The 23,655-nt window shown below is 35.9% G+C and overlaps 2 protein-coding genes across 6 annotated transcripts in view; one reads left to right on the top strand and one right to left on the bottom strand.

Annotated features, from left to right (window-relative positions):
* LOC138327420 (uncharacterized) overlaps nucleotides 1-10,524 on the top strand; it is a 34,850-nt gene extending 24,326 nt beyond the window's left edge. For 4 of the 5 annotated variants that reach the window (XM_069273490.1, XM_069273494.1, XM_069273493.1 and 1 more), the window contains 13 exons: nucleotides 387-461; nucleotides 724-972; nucleotides 1,280-1,525; nucleotides 3,156-3,410; nucleotides 3,631-3,876; nucleotides 4,163-4,351; nucleotides 5,202-5,414; nucleotides 6,423-6,551; nucleotides 6,948-7,151; nucleotides 7,820-8,021; nucleotides 8,288-8,383; nucleotides 8,561-8,662; nucleotides 9,060-10,524. In XM_069273490.1, coding sequence (XP_069129591.1) covers nucleotides 387-461; nucleotides 724-972; nucleotides 1,280-1,525; nucleotides 3,156-3,410; nucleotides 3,631-3,876; nucleotides 4,163-4,351; nucleotides 5,202-5,414; nucleotides 6,423-6,551; nucleotides 6,948-7,151; nucleotides 7,820-8,021; nucleotides 8,288-8,383; nucleotides 8,561-8,662; nucleotides 9,060-9,350 — 2,497 coding nt within the window. In that variant the 3' untranslated portion in view covers nucleotides 9,351-10,524. The remainder of the gene's footprint in view (nucleotides 1-386; nucleotides 462-723; nucleotides 973-1,279; nucleotides 1,526-3,155; nucleotides 3,411-3,630; nucleotides 3,877-4,162; nucleotides 4,352-5,201; nucleotides 5,415-6,422; nucleotides 6,552-6,947; nucleotides 7,152-7,819; nucleotides 8,022-8,287; nucleotides 8,384-8,560; nucleotides 8,663-9,059) is intronic. The other variant, XM_069273495.1, reaches the window with a different exon arrangement.
* Nucleotides 10,525-12,074: 1,550 nt separating this feature from the next.
* The window catches only part of LOC138327419 (gamma-aminobutyric acid type B receptor subunit 2-like), a 48,439-nt gene continuing 36,858 nt past the window's right edge, over nucleotides 12,075-23,655 (bottom strand). Inside the window, exons 9-17 of the mRNA XM_069273489.1 lie at nucleotides 21,053-21,142; nucleotides 20,305-20,455; nucleotides 18,927-19,059; nucleotides 18,577-18,693; nucleotides 17,630-17,752; nucleotides 16,474-16,809; nucleotides 15,835-15,990; nucleotides 15,099-15,250; nucleotides 12,075-14,622 (exon numbers count right to left, since the gene is read on the bottom strand). Of these exons, the coding sequence (XP_069129590.1) occupies nucleotides 13,803-14,622; nucleotides 15,099-15,250; nucleotides 15,835-15,990; nucleotides 16,474-16,809; nucleotides 17,630-17,752; nucleotides 18,577-18,693; nucleotides 18,927-19,059; nucleotides 20,305-20,455; nucleotides 21,053-21,142 (2,078 nt within the window). The 3' untranslated portion in view covers nucleotides 12,075-13,802. The remainder of the gene's footprint in view (nucleotides 14,623-15,098; nucleotides 15,251-15,834; nucleotides 15,991-16,473; nucleotides 16,810-17,629; nucleotides 17,753-18,576; nucleotides 18,694-18,926; nucleotides 19,060-20,304; nucleotides 20,456-21,052; nucleotides 21,143-23,655) is intronic.

Genomic DNA, 23,655 nt, shown 5'->3' with positions numbered 1-23,655 from the left:
TCATATTTTCCAATCTGTTATTTAGTGATTAAATTACATTTATCAAGTACATCTTTGATAGAATAGGTGTGATAGCTATGGCTGTAGTTGCTATGTAGTCATTCCTAAATATGCAAAAAGTACTAAAATGTGGAAATTCAGTCAATTCTTATTTAGAAACTATATCTACATGTTTTGAATAAATATTAGTTTTGTTCTAGATTGCGCTCTATTTTATTTGTTAGACAAAAACTTTCAAGAAATAGGCAAAATATGATAATATTTTCAATTTCAGTTAATTTAAGAATATTTTGAATGGTTGCCATAGCAACTTAAAGCTACTGTTTGCAAATGGATTTGAGGCCAAAAAGCATAATCGTCCTTTACCTGTTTTATCTATTTTGCAGACATATGACTGAAAAGAAAGACATCGAGGAGAAACTCCAAGCACTTGAGAAAAATATAAAACGGAATCTCGAAGTGTAAGTAAAGATCGGGTAATAGGCTAGAATTGTATGTTTTGATATAAGACTGAAGATGGCTATTTTAATTAAAACTCCTATCTATTTAAGTTCATGACATTACATTTGTGATTCAGTTTAAAAGTCGTGTCTACAAGTTGATAATTTCTTATACTTGATGTTATTGAGAAATTTACAAACTTCAAATATATATGTACATTTATAAAATAGACACTTTACTACTGCGTGCTTGTCCAGTTCACATGTTCTGGTATTTAATCAGGACCAGAGAAAAAGATCAAGTGGAGGAGACCAAACAAGAACTCTATAAACTGAAAGTAGAAATCGAGAGAGTCCATAAGTTAGCCGACCCAACATTAACATCGCACGACGAATTCACCTACCGAAAAGGCCGGTCAAGGTTAAAGATGGATGATGATCCTAGCTACGAAATCAGCGAACTGTTAAACAAGATGGCTATCATTAGGAACGAGATGCAAGGACTGAAGGATTCGAAAGTGGCACTTCAAAGGTAGGGCGAGTTTGCTGGTATTTCGAGGTAAACACCCAACAACGTGATATGTAAGTCAAAACCATAGACATTCGTTTAATAAGTGTTTTGTTATAATTACTTATTTCCCTGAATGTATTTAGGATTATTTCAACAGTCAAGAACATCCGAGAATATTAACTACTGAAGTGATTTTAGAAATTCACAAAAGATAACCAAGGAAAAAAAATCAATTTTTAAAATAAGATATTGTCTACCACCTAAAAGACATGATTTGCAACAAAATTACAAGACACATATTAAAATACAATATATTTGTATTTAACAGGCACGTGAAAGAATTGGATGGTGTAGAGTCAAGGTTTGAAGATATGGAGAAAGAGTTAGAGACATTTCATTCTGATGTGTTATCCGACTTGTCCGCGATGGAGCGGGAGTCGGACTTAGCTGGAGGGAATGATAGCCTAAGGAGGAAGTTATCACAAGGGAACAGGTCACAGCCGTCAAAAACGAAACTAGAGAAACTACATTCACTGTATCTAAACAGGAAGAGGAAGTGGGAGGATACAGAAAGGTTTGTCACATTGATCAGTATATATGTTTTGTTCATTTCAGTACGCTAAGGTTTAGTTGTAGTTCAGTGCTATTATCCCTGGTGGTACTTTCGGGGTTGCGTTAAAATATGATCGCATAACTCTGTTATAGTGAAAAACCTGTAATTGCAAAAACAATTTATAGCTAGCTAAGGGCAATACATAACGGCAATTGGTAGTATTAACCAAGGTATCAATATAAATTATATATCAACATGTTGCGAATGTTGAGTACAATGATTCCTGCTAACTCTCATTGTCTCTTTGTCTACATACATTTCACATTTCATCTATCACTTAATGAGCACTGAACAGAGTTCATATTGCTATCATGATCCATTAATAAACTATTAGCTATCATTACGTATCGTCATTTGTTTACAAGATTTGGCATGAAAACTGTATTTACACATTTTGTAGTCACATGTGCCGGCATTAAATTTACGACATATCTCACGATTGTCTGGAGTAAATGGACCGCGTTTTCTTGTTACACGTGACGAGTTCTCGCGTTTTGTCGTTGTTCCCTGTAGGAACGTCATGTTGTTAGGCTTGAGTATGAGCTGAAAGTCTTGGATCCCCGTCTGTGGTGTACCCCATCGAAACTGCTCCTTATGTTGGGCCTCTCGATACTCACGATCAAAAAGCAGTACACTCCCTCGCACATATTTGGAGAAAAGACGGTTTACAGTTTTTGTGTACTCGAGATAGTCATTAATACCTTGTGTGTCTATTTCTCTATGTTCAATCATTTCCTGTAGTATCTTGCTGTTGCCATAGCCCCACTGTTCAACGCTAATTTTATAGTAGTCTTTCTCTGATCTCTTACTGACTTTGACACTGTATTTGTGAAAGTGACTATGTCCTCCTCGTTTGCTAACAGTAAGGGGTCTTGCCAAAGATATTGATGTACGAGGCGAAGTTTGCTCGTTTTGGGGGGATTGAGCGTTTGTAGTAAAAAGTTATTAAGATCCGTACCTGCACGGGGTTCCTGTCGGTGTTGACTAATGACATCATGTAGATCCCCGACACCATTCATGACCATGCTACCACCACGCGGTGGTCCCCCGATTCCATTCACGAACACGCCATCACCACGTGGTCTGACTGACGCTGTCCCCATTTCCGTTTCATCACGTAATTGTTCTTTGTGTATTTCTTTTCTACACGACTCGATTTTTCGTCGCAATGACATTTTACGAACTTGTGACTGAAGTGTAGATAATTCATTTTCTAATTCTGCTTCAGAATTGCCTTGAGAATTCCCCGAACACTGCTGTTCATGCACTGTTTCAACGCTTGGTGTCAAATTCAAAGTCACTTCATCATCCTTTTCGCCTTCTGAATCGTCTCTATCACAAGTTTGCATAAACGTTAAGAGTTTGTTGGATCGTTCTCTCAAATTGTAATCGCCTGATGTAGCCATGATTCGCCGATGTTTGCCGATTTTTTAACATTTAAAAAAGTCCTCGCCGAGAACTTGCTAGCCAGCCATGTTAGATAGAAACCGGTGCCAAGGGCAGATAGCTCTAACCGCCTTAGGGGCAGCTAGTAAAGGTTGCGTTCGACCAAAATACAATTTAATTCATAAATTTTCACTTCATCTGACAGATCCCTTCGGCAGTCACACCAGGAGCTTGACCTCACCAAGGCCAGATTATTGAAGTTAATAGACTCTGTGGACCGGGTGTACAGTGACAGCAACGCTTTAACCGATACATCAGCCTCGCCTAGAGATCGCACCAGAGGAGGGATGGAATTATCGTCCCTTTCCGATAAATCAGAGCTTGACGATGAGTCAAAACTCTTCGATCTCGCTATGGTTCGTGTTAATGATTTCGCTTTACGAGCGAAACAATATGAAAGGTAAAGATTTTAGTTTTACTTCAATTAGAAAATTATCCATAAATAATTATAATTTGTACGCATTATCGCATTGTCTACTTACACTACGCCCATCCTCATGTATGCATGCTAATGCAGCCTAAAATTATTTGCGAGTTATTTCCCTTTGTATGCTTGTGAAAACACATTTTGCACATTCTGATTTTCCCTTTATAGTTTTTCAATCACGATTTTAATTAAGCATGCTTCAACAAAACGGCAAAGGAATGAAAGATTATGAAAATGACCTGAGAGTGCTCCAGCGTCACGTGGACCGCCTCCATGAGGTAGTACTCTCAACCGGAAACGCTAGTCCGTCCTACCTTGACACCACAGAATCAGCTGATGTCAACACAGTTTCCGAATCAAACCGGGATGTTGTCCGGAAAATAATCCGGGTCGACAAAGGACTAAAGACTGCGTTAGATGAACTTACTAAAGCCAAAGAGTATGCTATATCATTCACACTTATTTACCTGTATGAAAGTAAAAAAATATAAATAAATCGAAAAGCATAATATACATCTTTTGTTCTTTTTTTATTATTTCTTTTATAACAGTTTTAATTCCAATCTGCACCTTTACCTAAAACACAATAGCATACATTAGTGGTGCATGTGTTTGATATTTCTTTACGTAAAATCAGTGATATTTATAAGGTATGTGTCACTCGAATGTTTTACAGTTTTCCTATTACCAAAGTTCTATATTCGATTATTTTCTGTTTACACCAGACATCTCAAAGAGGTCCAACACACTGACAAAGTTCTAACTGATGTAGTCATGGAAACCGAGGAACTGTGTCGCCATCTCCAGGTCCCCGTGAAGGAAAATGGCAATGCCGGTGTGAAAGTTAAATCTAATCTAACAGAATGTCGCATAGCGCTACGGAAACTCAAGGACCAGGAATCAGAAAGACTGAGGTAGGTTAACACAATCTACGTCATGTTTATACAGTGCACCTTTGTATGCTTTTACCTTTAACATATTGATGAAGTCAATATTTAATGATACACTAGATAGCAATGATCTAGTATATTTATAACAGTTACACCAGCTTTGTTTCTTTAGCTGTATTGCTATTACATTGTAATGCATTTCAAAAAAAAATCAACTCATACGTCCTTATAATCAATTGTCTTTTGCTTCAATTGTCGTGATTATATCCGTCATTTGTTTTAATAATACCACGATGCTTACAATGCTTTGCTTTTGTACAAATAATGAACTTAGATACTTACTTGTTTGTGGTATGGCTTCACGTTTTGTGCGGGTTATTTGTTTATGTTGTGACTTTAATGACACCCTTTATGTAGTAACAATGAAATGGTGAAGGTTTATACGTGAGTGCACATATATGTGGAGAAGCATAGATTATTATAAATAAACCTCACCATTTTCAAAGCGATCCGCATTTGTGGACAATTGTCAGCAATCAGAGAATATGATATTGAAATGGTTTTTTCCGTCCTTGTTGATAATTTGTTGTCTATTAAGTATAGTAGACGCAGAATCTCCCTAGATTTTATTTCTAGAAAATGTTATCAACTGTAATTATAAGCATTAATCTGTATTCAGTTGGCAATAATGAAGCGCGCTTCATGTTGAATTTCATATTATCCAGTTAACAAATGCCAACTGAATGTAATTCAATGTTAAAAAAATGATTAACCTACTTGCGTATTTATGTCCTATTTGAGATTCAGTATCCCCTAATAGAACTAATATGATTAACCTGTGTGAACCCACTATTTTACTTACACGTTAACCCAGGGGTGTAGAGGATTTACGCAGAGATTCCAATAAACTAATGGCGGAGGTGCACAAGTTGTATTTGTTCACGGACTACACTGTAGAGTCCGTGGAATCACAGGGCCATACCGATACGGACTCCACAGATAGTAAATTCCAAGATGCCACGAAACAACTAGTGGCCGTTCACGAGCGATTCACCGTTATACGTAGCATAAAGGCGGCACTTCAAATGTGAGTGGAACGGGAAATGTAATGCTTGGGGATATTGCAATATACTTTATCTAAGGGATATTTTGCACGTGGTTGGAATGTTGATATGTTGTTTTAAAAACATTCAAAGCATTTTTTGTTCATCTTCCTAGGAAATCGTGCCGTTCTTTGTTGACAATAAGACAAATTGTGTAGAATTAATTATTTTAAATCCTATGCAATTATATTAAATCCATAACTTAGATACACCATTATACGTTTTTGTCTCCTTTAGACTTTTGTGGTCAAAAATGTCGATCAAATCTGAAAAAACCCCAGCATATTTTGGTATTTGATACTCAGTATTATGAATTTAACACATCAACTACTAATATACGTCAAGTCACTAATCCTAGCTTATAATATATTACCATGTTGAATCATTCTGACTTGTGCATAATATCGTTTTACGTGTTACTCTCTCACAATATCAAGCTTTCGTTCTAGTTGATGCAATTTTCTGGTAAATATACAGCACACATGCTTAATACTTAATGGGTGTAATGATATTATTTCCGTAAATAGTACATCAACATTTCAAAGCCACTTTCTTGTAACTTACAACCTACCCTTATAGCCTACACCGAACTAATTATTTGCGTTATTACTTGTTTTCTGTATACTTTGCTTTCGTCACCTTTGCGTTTACATTAATTACAACACATACACGTATAACTTAGCCTTATTTTAAACATTTTGCTTCTTATGATTTAATTCGATTTTCCCAACAGGCACTCCTATTTTTCCTACAATTATGTTTCATTAAATCTGTCTTGCTTGCTAGACGTATATGTGATTATATTACAGATGTATAAATTACGACAGTAATACCATCAATTCATTATCCTTTTGTTCGATTTGTATGCGGTTCCCTGGTATTTTGTTTTGCCATATGCATTCCTAATGTAGCGTTTTATTGACTAATGTTTAGTATTATTAAGTATAATTGTTATTTTGGTATTAGATAATACTTTGTGTGTGATCCAACAGTGCCCTAACTGATTTAGAGAAACACGCCTCGTCATCCCAATCCGATGCTAAGGACCAGATGATGAAATTAAATATGCAGCTTACAGTGCGAGAACAGGAGCTGAACGATCAGCAGTCAGAGGTCAAAAGGTAATGCAGTTAGGGGTCAAAAGATAACACATAATGTGTCAGTCGACAAAGTATGACATGGTTTGTTTCTTTTGGGAAAAAACATAATCTTCGTGACGAATACAGCTAGTGCGCAATATATATTTGTATTAAAAGTTCTTTTTTTTTAATATTTGTTCATAAACTCTAGGATTGACCTAGAAAGCCTACGACTTTTATGATACAATTTTACACATAATTATCCAATAATAATGTTGATCACTAAAATAAAATCAATGTCAGTGTCTAGTTCGATGATTACACAAGCTTATATCGATAGATGACTAATAATGGTACGAAAGCTGGTGAATCAACATTGACAATTTAATATGATATCGTCTATAAAGTCACTAATGTGATTTCTAATGTCAAATTAAGATTACGGGACGAGTCCGATCGAGACAAGACGGAGATATCCCGTCTACAGCTGGAGGTTAACGACCGATATAAGTCCACATTATCCGTGGCGGACGAGGAGAAAGTCTATCTGAGGAACAAGATCGATGACGTCCAAAGACGACTGGATACTGCTGAGAAAAACCTTAATGAGGCAATGAAAGAAAAATACAACCTTTTGACAAGGTATCCACTAATTACTTCTTCGCAACACGTGAACAGCTGATATATCCTATTATAAATGCTTTCGAAAGAACAATGAAAAATAGTTCATGGAGCTAGAATATATATCATATTTTCTTCTTAAAATTTCTATTGTATAGTATTCCGCCGGTGTACTTTAATTATACCTTAATATGTCATGTAAAGATATAAAAAATGTGAATGCACAGGAAAGTGATATCGATAGTTTTTACATTTTTACCTTATTTGAAGTACATTTTGTAACTGTAAAGTGATTTCTGGTACGTTTCCATCTAAATATACATAAGGCACATAAAACAAAGAATTTAATAGCGCATACATTCTGTGTGGTAACAAATGTTTATCAGGCACCATACATACAATTTTTGTCTGTCTATTTGAGAGATTTCCAAAGTTTAATGCATCAGTTTTATTTGATGGTTTTCAATTGATAACTGAAGAACAAACATAGCATGTACGAAATCGTCCAGTTAAGGCACATATAACTTTAAAATGCAATAAAAACTTATCAAAATGTAATACAGGACAACAAAGTTATTCCGACGGTATGTCAAAATATTCTAATATATCATTTAAAATTTATTCGGATCACAAGAAAGTAAAGAAAGAAAGGTAACATATAATATTTGAAAGGATATGCTTATTATCAGGTTGAGCGTTATGGCTGGAACCAGATTAACGGACGGTAATCCCGCCGTCCTTGACATCAGTGACCCGTACAGACCAACAAAACTAGCGGAAATGTTTGCACAACTATACGATGATGAATGGACAAACGCCTACGAGACCCTGATGAACCAATTCTCCCTAGACGAAACCGAAGCGATTCAGCAACTTCTTTCTGTTGTCTTGGTAACTAGACTTCACACTCATACTTTTTTAGTTGAATTCTACGCACAGAACGTGCACAAACAACATGTTTCGATATAATTTGCTATGAATAAGACGTTTTGAGAAATATTCTTTCGTGATTAGCATACGACAATGAGGAGGGGGTAAATTTAAAAAAAATCATCAGAAAGCAAACAATATAGATTTGTTCTCAAATATCTTTCAAGCAGTAATACCATTTTTGTCTCTATCCTCTGACCAATTACTACGTATTTGTTTACTTACAGGGGAGCTATACCTTCTGTGATAGTACCGCACATTGCCAGATGAAGGATGTCCATAAGGTTCTGTTTATGTTGCACCAATCGGAGACGTCTCAAGCTGTAAGTTTGCCAACAGTTATCATTAACGACATCAAGGAAGTCTCTAAATGTATATATCCACCTGGGAATACTTTGACATGTAATTTGTTAGATTTGAATTTCGATAGATGTTGAAATTCGTAATTGATCGTGTCAACTGCAATATTTTTCTTTACTTTATCTGCTCCATTTACACAGAGACTGGATGAAAAGATACAGCTTTTGTCAGCGGAAGACCGGAAACAAATCCGAGATATCCGGAAGTGGTGTGCACCCCAAGCGGCCGATTCAGTTGTACAGGTAGAGTAAAATTTATCTACACCATTGAAATCTCTTTACAGTTGCTAAAAATAAAACACTTTATCAAGGCCCTTTATCATGCAACATGGTTACCTAATTTCATTTGTCGAGCTTAAAACCAGAAGGATGGTTGCACATTCCATTTAGAAAATATACACATAGTTTGTTTTATAGCCTAACAATATCTTTTACCTGTACTGTTAGTATTTTTTCTATAGTATTTACTTAGTGTAATTAGTATTCTAAAGCTTCATAGATGCAATCATTATTTGATGTGTACACTTATCCTACTAGTATCATGCTTTTTCACTCAATCAAGCCTTTGTGTTTTGCACTTATCAAACAGAAAGCTATAGAAAATGCGTAAATTATTAATCGATTCATTCTGAATTTGTAGCTGTTCCTGGGTGGTGATACAGACCCGAAATGGACAAAACAACAAGTTGATGCGTGTGAGCCCTACATTACCAAATGTGTGACTTTGAGTTGGCTAATGAACGTTCAAAATCCGCCTGTGTTTATGGCTAACGATGTAGAATCGGGTGACCCGTTCGATGTCAACAAACACAAACATTATACCAACACGGGTACAGTGGTGGACTTCGTAGTATGGCCAACACTTCATATCTCAAAACAGGGCGCCATTCTTAGTAAGGGCGTCGTCCAGACCAGGCGTCAACTGGAATAACACGACCAAATTAGCGACCAATGGAATTGGCGACAATTAGACAAGTAACTTCCACTTCATAAAATCATATTTACTCCAGGTCCATAAATGTGCGATTCTCACTGAAAATACAACACCAGTATACAGGTGTGGTTTTGTTTAACAAATTGACATCCGCGTTCAGTATTGACGTTCATCAAAACACGAACACACATTCACAAACGAAATTTGACAATTACTGGTCGCCTGTAGAGTGATTCCCCGTGCGTTAATTACATAAACTTCATGAAAACCTTCATCAAATTTTAATGAGATTATCTTTGATGTTTATATTTGTGTATTGCACTACTTAAATGACATTTATCTATGCACATGCGATTCAATGTGATCATCACTAATGTAATAAAATAAATACTCGAATCTCTTATATATTCAATGTAATCTACGCAATAGTAATGAGATGTATAAAGAGATCATCTAATTCCTAAACAGGGTCATTCACTTTCATTGTTAACTAAACTTTCAATCTCTATTGATTTGTTTATGAGTTCAAGTTAAAACAAAGTAGATAACATTTACACAAGTGTTTGTTCAATTGGTGCATTTATCAATAAGGGAGCTACAACTATGTAAACAAAAAGTATGCAGCTTGATTAAGTGATTCTACAAAAAAATTGAAATTAATCAGATTTACAATTCAGTACTCTCGCGATTCATTATGAATGGAAGTTGTATTGATAATTGTACTTAGTACTTTATTATCGTGGCATATACAACCGCATTTGGTGCTTATATTGGCCTTGTATTGATGGATGACTCGACACGATATTAACTGTCATATTGACAACCATATACCTTATATATCACTTTAGCAACCAATAAGCACGTCTATAAAAGAATGAATTAAAGCAGCTTCTACGAGAACACTGTTTTTCAGCATAACATCATACATCAGTTTTAAGATTTTGTTCATTTCTTTCTATGCATGGGTCGCCTGATGCTGTCTTACTAACTTATGTTTTAATAAAGCGTGCTTGCTTTCACTCATATAACAATAGCCAAACTAAGGAAGTATTGTTATCAAGCATTGTTATTTTCACTTAATCATTGCTTCTGAAAATTATAATTTGTGATTGTCCTATTCCGTCCAGCCACTTAATATGTCCTTCATGCTATTAAAGCGATGTTAATGTTACTATCGTCTGTTGTTTATTTGTAAGGGAAAATTACTCTTTATGCCTGCCTGTTACATTATTCAATTGGATAGTGTAGGACTAAGCATGAAATATACCAATTAAGTAAAAAAATGGGCCGTTTTGTACACAAATCAGCGTACAGTTTGAAAGAATATCTCCAAAGTACATCAAACAAAAACGAAATTAAGAAATACGATATCCTCACATTATGTAGGGGATATAGTTTTATAGTTCCGAAAATAAGACCAGTTACAGAAAGTAACTTTGAACTGATATGAAAATTAGCCAGTTTCTAGTTAGTGTTTCATATCAATAATATGTAGCAGGGTTTAGATGTAAGTAATGAACATATGTGATATGATCGCCCAATAGGAGATTTCAGAAAAGATGGCAATGACGTCACACAAAAGTACATCCGGGCGCTCAAAGGTACAACTCCGTCAAACTAAATTCAAAGTTCCCCAAAATTATCATACTGACATTTTAATAGGCGATTACTGTTTTCTAAGTCTTACTTTGTAAAACACTTCCGATGTATGATTACGACCAAATTAAAATTTGCTTCCGCAGATCACCCCAAGCGCAGCCATGCACGAGAGGCCATGGTCTGGCCAGGTGGTTCACATTTCGTTAGATTAAATAGTGTTGTGAACAGCTTTTTCATCTAAACAGAAACATGACACAATCAATTATGTATTCATATTAAACTTTTTCACAATATAGATTTCTACGTGTGAACAAAAACGGGTACATGTGAAGGCCCGGCACCGCGTCGCAAGCTGGCTTCCTGATCAACACTAAATCTACACAGATGTATTTAGCAATAAACAATTGTAAATATTAAAAAAAATGTCTTTAACCTCTGAAACAATAAGAAACCATTTTAAAATAGAATTTGTAGGTATGAAAGTGTATACTTTTGTTAAAATATCGATTGTGTAGCAGGGATGTGCGTATCTATTATTGTTTTTATTAGTCGCCATACTGTGTTTGTACCTTTGAGGACCCGGATGTAAACTTTCTGTGACGGCACGCCATCTTTTCTGAAACTCCTATAGCTTCGCACTAGGAGGCCACTTCCCTTTAACCCAGTTGACAGGGTGGTGGATCAACTCCGGATCGTTGGTTCGACTCAGGTTGACTGCTTACAAAGTTCATTCTTTTGCGAATTTGAACGTTGCATCATTTATATAGGTTTGTATTACATTCTACGCATTTCGCGTAGTTTCTTGTTTTTACTACCCGTGGAACTCCAGACATTAATCAAAATTTTAATTTTAATATAATAATTTTTAATATTTATAATATTTTTATATATTTGATGAACCGTTAGTAACAAACACCGGTTATCAAGCCGTTGTAAAATGACGGACTTCGTATTAGAATTTTAGCAACACGTGCAGATCTGAATGAAAATACACTTGCTCTTCTGTGTCAAATCTGCCAGGTTCCATTTAAAAACTGTGATACACGTTGCGCTATTAGATATTATAAAACATTCGATGTATGACAAAGATAAAACAAATATGCACATGCCCTGCAGATCTGTCAAGAACTAAACGACTGTACATTGTATTTGTTTCGATGTCACTTATTACTTTGTACGTGATCATAAACAATAATGTAGAATAGGGTAACCGCAATACAATTAGTCCATTTCATTCAGTTAGTCGCGAAGCACAAGTATTGTCACAAGGTATCTTTATATACACATAAAATCCATTGTATCGTAAACCAAACTACAAACATTACGACGACAATTTTAGATCACCGAGTTTATTTCTACCTAATACTTTACATTATCACCTACAACTGTATTTATTTTACAGTGTCTTTCAAGTCTGTCGAACATTTGTTAAAATGGGGTACTTTGGTGTTCAAACAGTAAGGGTAACATATGCTTGTTTCATTAACATGTATAATGGGGCTGATTGGGGATGGCGGGATCCTGGCTTTGTCAAGATCAAAAGATATTGCTTTAGTCTGACACAAATTATACACAAAAATATTCAGTATGCTTCTGTTCCCTTTTCAATGTAATGCACTCTTGCTTAAAACAATACAAATCTATAATAGAGTAAGTTAGTTATACAACAATGGTGACGGACCAGCAGAGACGTTCTTAAAAAGTTTGTACAATGTATTCAAAGGATATTTAAATCGAACACTGATATCAATAGACCAATATGGACAAAGTAATTAAGTATTTGAAAAGGTATTCTTTGATGGTTTTTTACATCATTATATCTAATATATAATGTTCTTGATGGAAATTGCACATTGCTATTTTTCGTATCCCTCCCCGAACACTATTATATCGATTGTCCTTTCTCGTTGCCCCGGCGGTTTATCCCATATAATCTGACGATAAAGGATGTTGTTTTCTCCCAGTGATTTGGGTTCGTATCCCGCGAACAGTTCTTCCCAGGCCAATTTACGACCTGTCAGAAACTGACAGTGTAGTAGACGTATTGGGCGAAATGTTAAGTTTACAACTCTCCCTTCAAACGTCCTCAGTTATATAGCTCCATATTTCCTGGCAATAATAAACGTTAGGTCATCCGACGAATGAATGTCTTCAACTCGATTTTCTCCATTAATTGCATTTTTGATAGGCTGGCCCTTCGCGAGGTTTGTCAATGGTGCTCCAGTGCTGGAATCCCTCCGGAGCAGCTTAACATGGCTCCATAGATGTCAAATCGAGTTTTTGTTTCGGCGTCCCAACACATTGGTGGTAATGCGGTTATTGTCTAACAGATTGACGGACGTTATATATCAGACAAACGTCGTGCTTACTTAACAAAGGAGATTGCTGTAGACGATTATAGATAGCACAACAATATACCACGAATGGGGTTTTCTGCTTTCTCTTTACTACAAAAATCATGGTCATTTAATGCCGAAACGGCAAGCGATAGTTATCAATCAGGTGATCACTAGAGAGTGTATTAGTCAGACACACGTTCAACATCTGGTTGTTTTGTGTAAACCTCATTACATTAACGAACATTACATTGTCAACAACTGAGCCATGTGTGCACTTTGACGTGACTTAATCACCTTACACTATGTTTAAGGGAGACGGACGCAGATATGTTTGAATCGCAGGATTAACTGCCATTTTATGCCAAATTATAAATGTATAGCTAGTTCTGTTTATGTCCAGCATCTTTATTTCAATTGTTACATTAACATGTTTAAATGAAATGAAATAAATTTTGGAAGAATGTTCGTAACAAATGTATTTATTATGACGATTATCTAACAAGCACGTGTGTCATACGTCCGAAACCTCATACTCTAGGTCACTAAGAGCCTTCAGCTCGTGCTGTATTTTAAGAAGGTCACTTTGTAATTTTATGATACGTCGCCGTCTCTCACGCGCTATCAAATGTTCGATATTTTGAAGTCTGGACACTGTTTTACCCTCTCTGTTGGTATCCACGTCCGTCACCCTACACAGGGGTAGGTGATTCATATCACCAGTGGATTTACAAGGTCTCATGAAATCACCACGATATATGGATCTTCGCACCTTCGTGTTGTTATCTTTGCCATTGTCACTAAAAGCCGTATTTTCTACGGAGCTTTCTTCGTCAGAACAAGGCGTGATTTTAACTTGAAGGTCAAACACATTGCATTTCCGCCGACTCCTTTTGCTTCCTTGCCTAGACACGTCCATTCTACTAGTTTTTCTAGGATTTTGGCACTCGTGAGATCGCTCACAAATTGTAGAGTCTGTATTCCACTTTCGTTTCATCGTGGGATTGCTAGTATTGCAGATATTGTCGACATCATCAACGTCCAAGTCCTGAAAGTACTGTCTCAGGGAAAATTCACTTTTTGATGCATGTGCATCTCTCGACATTTCACTACTCGAAAACGCACCTTTCCTTGAAGGTGCTCTAAAGCTCAGACTCCGCCGTAACTCTGAAAGTTTCTTAGCTGTAGCTGATGCAGCCTCTCGTATACTCATCCTTCGCACTGGTTTAGAATTAGGGTGAAGTGAATTGGGTACTGGAAATACAAATTCATCGCCTGATGTCTCAGAGGACAGCCCAAAACAAACCTCTCCCCCGTCAGATATAGAGTTACACCTGTCAATATAAAATACGCAATATGATAGAGTACCAAATTAGCTTTCAAATCTTGCAATGTGTAATGCGACCATCTTATTTAAACCGTTGTATTTCAAACTTTTTCGAATTTTGAATTTTATTCTGAATTTCTTATCTTAAATGTCTACATAGGTTAAACTAAAATACTCTTATATGTTTTCAACAATATATATATAATGTAGCGGGATTGGATTGGACGGTGACCAGGTGCAGTATTGGGCTAGTATTTGGAGATACCGGGCTCAAATTGCGGTCTGTCAAGAAGTTGACAAAGTCTTCAATGTTTCTTCAACTTATAATTATAATTAATAGGATATAAATAATTATATCGTATCTTCTGTAAAGGCAAGCGGCTGCACACGAACAACTATTATTTGAGCTTGGATGAATTTTAGTCTAACTGTATTTTAATCATGAAGATTATATTTCTAAAAGTAAAGAAACCTTCGATGTACCTTTCCAGTTCCTGTAACCTACGGCGTCTAATGGCAGGTGAGGGGTCTACACGTGATTCTGGTAATAAGTGAAGAATCTCGTCCGTCAGTTTAGGGAATGGCTGCAGTGGCAGTTCTAACAGGCGCTCAAGTCTGCAGATCTCCTGGTCTAACTGTAAAATCAAAGTGCTTAGAGGTTTCTCCTGATAAATGGGTTATTTTTATATTCAAAAGAAAAAAATCCAATATACAAAATCAAGACCGTAGAATATATTAAAACGAGGAAATAGTCTAGCCTAGCAAAATGTACAAACTTGATAAATACTGGTATAAATAACGTCTTTCTCGTATATTGGTATATATAATAAAACTTATGGGCAATAAAACTATTTTTCAATGTTGTATCATTCTTACTTCCAAACCTATTTGAATACTAAAACGATATATGCGTCTTCATAGTGTTATTATTGTTGTATTCAGTGCTTTATCATGTCTAGACGCATAACCAAATCTACATATATGTGTTATATATTAGCTGTGGAATTTAACTATAAATTTGACATAGCTAAATATCTTACACTGACTCTGTAACAATGTATTTACTCCAAACACTTTTATTTCTAGTCACAAAAACAATAGGCCAAAGAAATTACGTGTTCCTAACATGTTCTAAGGTTTACGTACCTCTACAATTTTACATATGTGCTAAGGTTTTACGTACCTCTACAATTTTACATATGTACTAAGGTTTACGTACCTCTACAATTTCCCGTTTATACACGCGGTTCTGTACCTCCGCTCTGTAGTACAGATCTCGTTTCTCGTCCACCATGAACCGCCGTGTCTTGTCTTCTACCACGATCCCAGACGATACTACTACCGGGTCACCCTTACACGTCAAAATGGCGTAAATCTATACAAAACGACAATCAGAAATACGTTTGTCTGCCAGCATTGATTTGAAGTATAATGAATCACATGACATACTTGCCTGACCATGTTTAATTTATTTGATTATTGGAAACAGCATAAGTCATGCATTCGAAGCATTTATCTTTTTCCAGGCATTGTTTTAAACAGATAAATAACTACAAAACCTCAATAGTTGTAACACAATAAAACATATCATTTGCTAAGGATGCTCAATATTATTAAAAAAACACAATATTGTTATACATGTAGTTTCCGCTTGTGGTCGGCATACATATATATATACATTAAACAGTATAAATATCCCTTCCACAAATTTTCGGCCTCTTTGCCATCTGTTTAATGTTTATATATACTCTCCCTATGGAGAACTAGTATTTGGAAGTACGTGTATATAGTTTCTTGAACATCCATTTGGTCTATCCTTGGCTTTGCTACCATATGTACCTTACCATACGTGTCTCACCTTAGGTACGAAGAGTAAACACAGTGTCACTGTGGTGGACAGTAAAACGAAGGCAGATTCTAGGATGTAAGCCATGGTAGGTTGGTCCGACAGGATATTAGATAGCACCACCACTATACTGCTCATCAGGACAACGTTATAGACATTTAGACCAATATACTGAGAGTCATTCAGTACCGGGATCTTAACGTTCCGTGTCTCCCAGGCCATGTACACCCCGAACACCAGCAGCAGACCTTTAAAGGCATAGAAAGCACCGAGCCATTTCTGTATGTGGCTGGAGTGGCAGGTAGAAATCTGTGATATGTACCATACATCTATGTCGTCATCAGAGGGCTGCAATGGGATGGATAACACATCATTATATCAATTATTCATTAACTTTTTTTATAAGAACATTTTCAATTGTTTCATTATCATCAAAGTAGCACATACATGAACAAAATTATGTGATAATAGATTCAACGATCCCACTGTGTAGTTATCTTTTGTATATATTTGTTACATTGTTATGTACTTGGGATATGGATATGAAAAATGCCGCTTTTAGATCGATTAAATATTTACTTCCAATGTGAGGAACCATGACCACCTGTCTCGATATCAATTAGGTTCTGTCTGTTTAAACAAACAAATAATAAAGATAATAAAATAATTACCATTGCGTAAATATTATGGTATTGCTTATATCGGGTGGAGGACATACCTCTGACGATAACGTACGATGATGATGAGATGATAATAACGATGATGATGGTAATAATGATGATGAATGGCGATGTTAATGGTGATAATGGAAAGATGATGATGATAAAGATGTGGTTGATGACGATGAATGATAGGATGATATATGATGATGGTAATATGTTGATGGTAATATGATGATGATGGTAATATGGATGATGGTAATATGATGATGGTAATATGGTGATGGTAATATGGTGATGGTGATGAATATATTGGTGATTATGGAATGATGATGATAAAGATGTGGGTGATGACGATGAATGGTATGATGATATGAGTAGGATGTTGTGAATGAGTTTGATAGTGATATTATTAACGTGAATAAGGATGAAATTATTTAGCTATAAATAGTGCTTTGGTTTATTAAACATGACAAAGAAGTAAAAAATAAATTTAAAAAATAGCTTACCCCGACCGTTAAGTTAGCTATCTGTCTGTGCATCGGGTCGACGAATACCCATACTATCAGTATACAGGAGTCGATAACAAGAAGGGCGCCGATAATGAATAACAGTTGTTTATCCTTCAGCAGCTGCAAATACATTGTAATGATTTATTACATTTTTCGCAGTGAAATATAAGGTTCGACTGTTACTTTACTCCAGTGAAAATATCAATTTTTATATTTTTACTCGCTTTTGACCAATCATAATGCAGCATTGACATCATTTTGATTGTTTCGTCATTAGTTCAGGCACAAAAATGGCGACATATGTTTGTGTAGAAATATAACGTTATGCTCACAAAAATATGTCGTAATAATCGCCAGGGAAAATGACTCTGTTAAAAACAATGGCGGAATTAACTGGTGATCATTACAAAACAAGGAATCTGCTATATATATCTTCATTTCTTTCTTGTAAGGGGTATTGAAGGTTGCATGACATATTTCAACGTATATAACATAACAGTTTGATCTGGACGCTTGACAATTTAGAGGATATTCAGAGGACTACGAAACAAGTTTGATTAAACGAAACGCTCTCCATACAAAAAATATCAAAGAACAAAATAAATTGTAACCGGCTATAAAAATTCACGGCAAAGTAAAAAATGTTTTAGAAGGAAATTAACACATGATTTATTTAAACTATAACAGCTAGCAATTGTTGCAGTACCAAGGTATGGAATCCAAACTGTATCTCGAACGTGCATTGTCATTATTGTTTTACTTTACTGTCTTGTTGTTGCAAAAACTGAAGGATCTTATATACAAAGATGCATGTATCAGATCGTGTGTCAATATAAACATAAAAAGAAAAGACATTAGATTGTCCGACTGGTTCATACGACATTGTGATTTGAAAAACCACTAGCAATACATTAAAATTTTAACAATCATTTAACAATGAGTACCTTATTTTTTATAAGACCTCTATTCGCCCTCGTAAAGATTTGATGAACGCGATAGGTCTTTGTAAACATAGAGCCAAAAGCCAACGAAAACCCTGCGGCGAAGAAAAATGCCCGAGTCTGAAAAAAGAAAACAGCTATTTATTGTGAAAATTGCACTGATTACCGATCAAAAGGAAAAGAACTGATTACCGATCATTTCTGGTAGTCTGTCAACAGACCTGATATTATGTAGCAAAGGAAATGTATATATAAATGTATACAATAATGTTAAGAGAAGTATTTGTATGTCAGACTTTTTATAAACACACAACATATTCCTCATTACATATCACACAAAACAAACAACATACGGTACAGAAGACGGGGTATTGGTCGTGTCGTATCCGCCTGTCGTCGAATCCAAGCAGCATAACTCCACCATACACAAGGATACATCCTGCGACCGCCACATTGTTCAGTGTAGGACTGGACAACTTAATGTATCTGGAAATACGGTACAGTATAGAACGTTAATACTTTCCGACATTGTTCAGTACTGCTTAAATTATTACTTTTACATCTACAGTACCTACGGTCAAACCATGAAGCCAAATTGTGGTCTACAATTTCAGTTCACATTTGCACAGTGTTATTAGTAATTGTAAAGTGATTTCTCGAGTATGTTTGCTTTTAAACATACATAATGCATCAAAAACAACAATTTTACAATACATAATTTCTGCGTTGTAACTAACGTTTTTAAGGCATCTCAAGCCCTTCGATTTATTTTCACAGCTTTGTTCTTCAAACCTTATCGTTTTCAATATATTAATAATGAAAAAAATAATATTTCTCCCTCAGTTACGGCAAATAATACTTGAATGAATTAAATGTATCGAAAAACGATACAATTTAAGATTTGCATAACTCCCGATAGCGATATTATTTAAAAAGGAAATAAATCGCATGCTTCCCGAAAGTAAATTGTATTGGAATAGATCGGTTTCATGCATCTGCTAATGACGTGTCCAATATTTACATCCTTCTACTTGCATTCAATATTCGGATGATGCTGCCGTTACCATGAACCTTCACTATTGACGCTCAAGAGACATACGTAACATCATCACATTTCTCAGTGGATACCGATGGTTGGATGCAATGATAATACTACAGTGGTTATGAACGGTTATGTAGCTTTTAGAACCCCATTGGAAACTCATTGATGTTAACTATTTGACATGGCGTAATATAGTTTGAGAAGTAATAGCTAGACGGAATATCAAAATTTCAGATGGATTGATTTCATCAAGCACTCCCATGTTGTTTTATGACTTTCTATAACATGTAATGATTCTTATAGTACTGAAAGGATAGGCTGCCAAAGCTGCAACACATGTATGTGTTTTTTGTTTATTTCCGAGGAAAATACCTTTATGATTTCATAAGGTTCGTGTGCTCGTCGATTTATCGAGACTGATATCAAATGAAATGATAGGCATCTTAACATTGTTCAGAGTTCAAAACAATAAATCTTGAACAACTTATATAATTAACGGAATTACTTATATGAGTTGTATTAATTATAATTAATTATACTTATTCATCGTTTTCAGACTTTTTTAAATTATCTAATTATCATTTCAATTGATTTCCTTTACAACTGTGATATCTTGAGAAGATGACATATGTACAATAATGGTATTTTTGTCCTGATAAATACGTAGTTGTTTCCATGCCAATAGTTACCTGGATTTACGTTTACAGAGGTTAAAACACAGAAAACAGATGGCGCCAACGATCCCGACAACACAGCATGAAGTGATGACGTAAAACACTTTGTCTTCTATCATTTTCTTATGCATGACGATTAGCACCTTGTCTTTTGGTATTTTGCCATCTACAATAAGATATTAAGAAGGCGCGCTGTAATGTCAATTGATGAATTCCAGAGATAACGAAATGTAACAATTGGAACAAAACAATAAGAGAATGATGACGATATTTTAATAATAAAAAGAAACTAGAGATTTGTTTTTAAAAGTTCATAAAATATACCAGGAATCATACTTTTCAGGAATTATATTATTGTCAGAAGGGTACCATTTTTTTATTAAAAATGAGCATATCTCAAATTTTTAATAACCCTACTGTATCACTAAATACAAGTACATGTAAATGAATAAACGATTTAAATCTTTTAAAGCGATTAATCTATTGACGCATACATATATACATACGTATTTGCCATCATATGTAAATAGATTTCAAAAGAGTTCCTTTTATAGGATATGCAGTGGTTTCTATCACTGTCGTTATATCCACCTTTAGAATATGTCATAGCAAAAAGGTTTTTTGTGGATAACGGATGAGAAGTTGTATATCAGAAGAATCAACAATGGTAAACCCTTGAATATCGAGGATGGGCTAAGGACGATATCGTCTTTACTCTTAATACTGGTTAGTGTGAAATATGATTAGAAATCCTAAGACATACCTGTCCAGTGCACAGATACACAGTCAAGACACCGGAAGTTCAGAATCTCTTTATCCAACTCGTACATAGCAACTGTTACCATATGTCCACCTATATAACAACAGAATGACTACATTTCAATAGTATTACATACCCTGAACATGAAAATATTAAAAGTATGTGGGAACAATATATTACGGTCACCTATATAACAACAGAATGACTACATTTCAATAGTATTACATACCCTGAACATGAAAATATTAAAAGTATGTGGGAACAATATATTACGGTCAAATGTACATCTCTACATTTATGAAAATCGTGGGTTGAATCATACGTTTTGCACAAAACAGAAATCTTCATACTTTGAATAGCAAAACTTAGATAACGTACATGTAGCATGTGGTATACTGTTCAGAACGTCAATGTAACCGTGCCACAGTGTTGTGTTCAGAACGTCATTGTAACTCTGCTACAGTATTGTGTTGTGAACGTCACAGTAACTGTGCCACAGTGTTGTGTTCAGAACGTCATTGTAACTGTGCTACAATATTGTGATCAGAACGTCCCTGTAACTGTGCTACAGTTTTGTGATCAGAACATCACTGTAACTGTGCTACAGTGTTGTGTTCAGAACGTCACTGTAACTGTGCTACAGTGTTGTGATCAGAACGTCACTGTAACTGTGCTACAGTATTGTGTTCAGAACGTCACTTTAACTGTGCTACAGTACTGAGATCAGAACGTCAATGTAACTGTGATACAGTATTGTGTTCAGAACGTCACTGTACATGTAACTGTGCTACAGTATTATGAACAGAACGTCACTGTAACTGTGCTACACCATGTTGTGTGATCAGAACGTCACTGTAACTGTGCTACATATTGTGTTCAGAACGTCACTGTAACTGTGCTAAAGTGTTGTGTTCAGAACGTCACTGTAACTGTGCTACAATGTTGTGTTCAGAACGTCACTGTAACTGTGCTACAGTGTTGTGTAGAACGTCATGTAACTGTGAAGTTTGTGTTCAGAACGTCACTGTAACTGTGCTACAGTGTTGTGTTCAGAACGTCACTGTAAAGTGTTACATTTTGTGTTCAGAACGTCACTGTAACTGTGCTACAGTGTTGTGTTCAGAACGTCACTGTACTGTGTTAAAATGATGTGTTCAGAACGTCACTGTAACTGTGCTACAGTGTTGTGTTCAGAACGTCACTGTAACTGTGCTAAAGTATTGTGTTCAGAACGTCACTGTAACTGTGCTACAGTGTTGTGTTCAGAACGTCACTTTAACTGTGCTACAGTACTGAGATCAGAACGTCAATGTAACAGTGCTACAGTATTGTGTTCAGAACGTCACTGTTACTGTGCTACAGTATTGTGTTCAGAACGTGACTGTACATGTAAATGTGCTACAGTATTATGAACAGAACGTCACTGAAACTGTGCTACAGTGTTGTGTTCTGAACGTCATTGTAACTGTGCTACGAACTGAGATCTGAACGTAAATGTAACTGTGCTACAGTATTGTGTTCAGAACGTCACTGTAACTGTGCTACAATATTGTGATCAGAACGTCACTGTAATGTGCTACAGTGTTGTGACAGAACGTCACTGTAACTGTGCTACAGTGTTGTAGTCACTGTAACAATTTGATCACGTCACTGTAACTGTGCTACAGTTTGTGATCAGAACGTCACTGTAACTGTGCTACAGTGTTGTGTTCAGAACGTCACTGTAACTGTGCTACAGTGTTTGTGTTCAGAACGTCACTGTAACTGTGCTACAGTGTTGTGTTCAGAACGTCACTGTAACTGTGCTACAATATTGTGATCAGAACGTCACTGTAACTGTGCTACAGTGTTGTGATCAGAACGTCACTGTAACTGTGCTACAGTGTTGTGTTCAGAACGTCACTGTAACTGTGCTACAGTGTTGTGATCAGAACGTCACTGTAACTGTGCTACAGTGTTGTGTTCAGAACGTCACTGTAACTGTGCTACAGTGTTGTGATCAGAACGTCACTGTCACTGTGCTACAGTGTTGTGTTCAGAACGTCACTGTAACTGTGCTACAGTGTTGTGATCAGAACGTCACTGTAACTGTGCTACAATATTGTGTTCAGAACGTCACTGTAACTGTGCTACAGTGTTGTGTTCAGAACGTCACTGTAACTGTGCTACAGTATTGTGTTCAGAACGTCACTGTAACTGTGCTACAAGTATTGTGTCAGAACGTCACTGTAACTGTGCTACAGTATTGTGTTCAGAACGTCACTGTAACTGTGCTAAGTATTGTGTTCAGAACGTCATGTAACTGTGCTACAGTGTTGTGTTCAGAACGTCAGTGTAACTGTGCTACAGTGTTGTGTTCAGAACGTCACTGTAACTGTGCTACAACGTATTGCGTTCAAAACGTCACTGAAACTGTGCTACAGTATTGTGTTCAGAACGTCAAGTAACTGTGTTACGTGAACGTGACTGTGCTGTAATGTGCTACAGTATTTGAACGTCACTGTAACTGTGCTACAGTTTTGTGTTCAGAACGTCACTGTAACTGTGCTACAGTATTGTGATCAGAACGTCACAGTAACTGTGCTACAGTATTGTGTTCAGAACGT

This window comes from Argopecten irradians, chromosome 7 (genome assembly GCF_041381155.1).
Source record: "Argopecten irradians isolate NY chromosome 7, Ai_NY, whole genome shotgun sequence".
Lineage (NCBI taxonomy): Eukaryota > Metazoa > Mollusca > Bivalvia > Pectinida > Pectinidae > Argopecten > Argopecten irradians.
The sequence above is the reverse complement of the archived record's forward strand: the minus strand, read 5'-3'. Positions and strand labels throughout refer to the sequence as shown.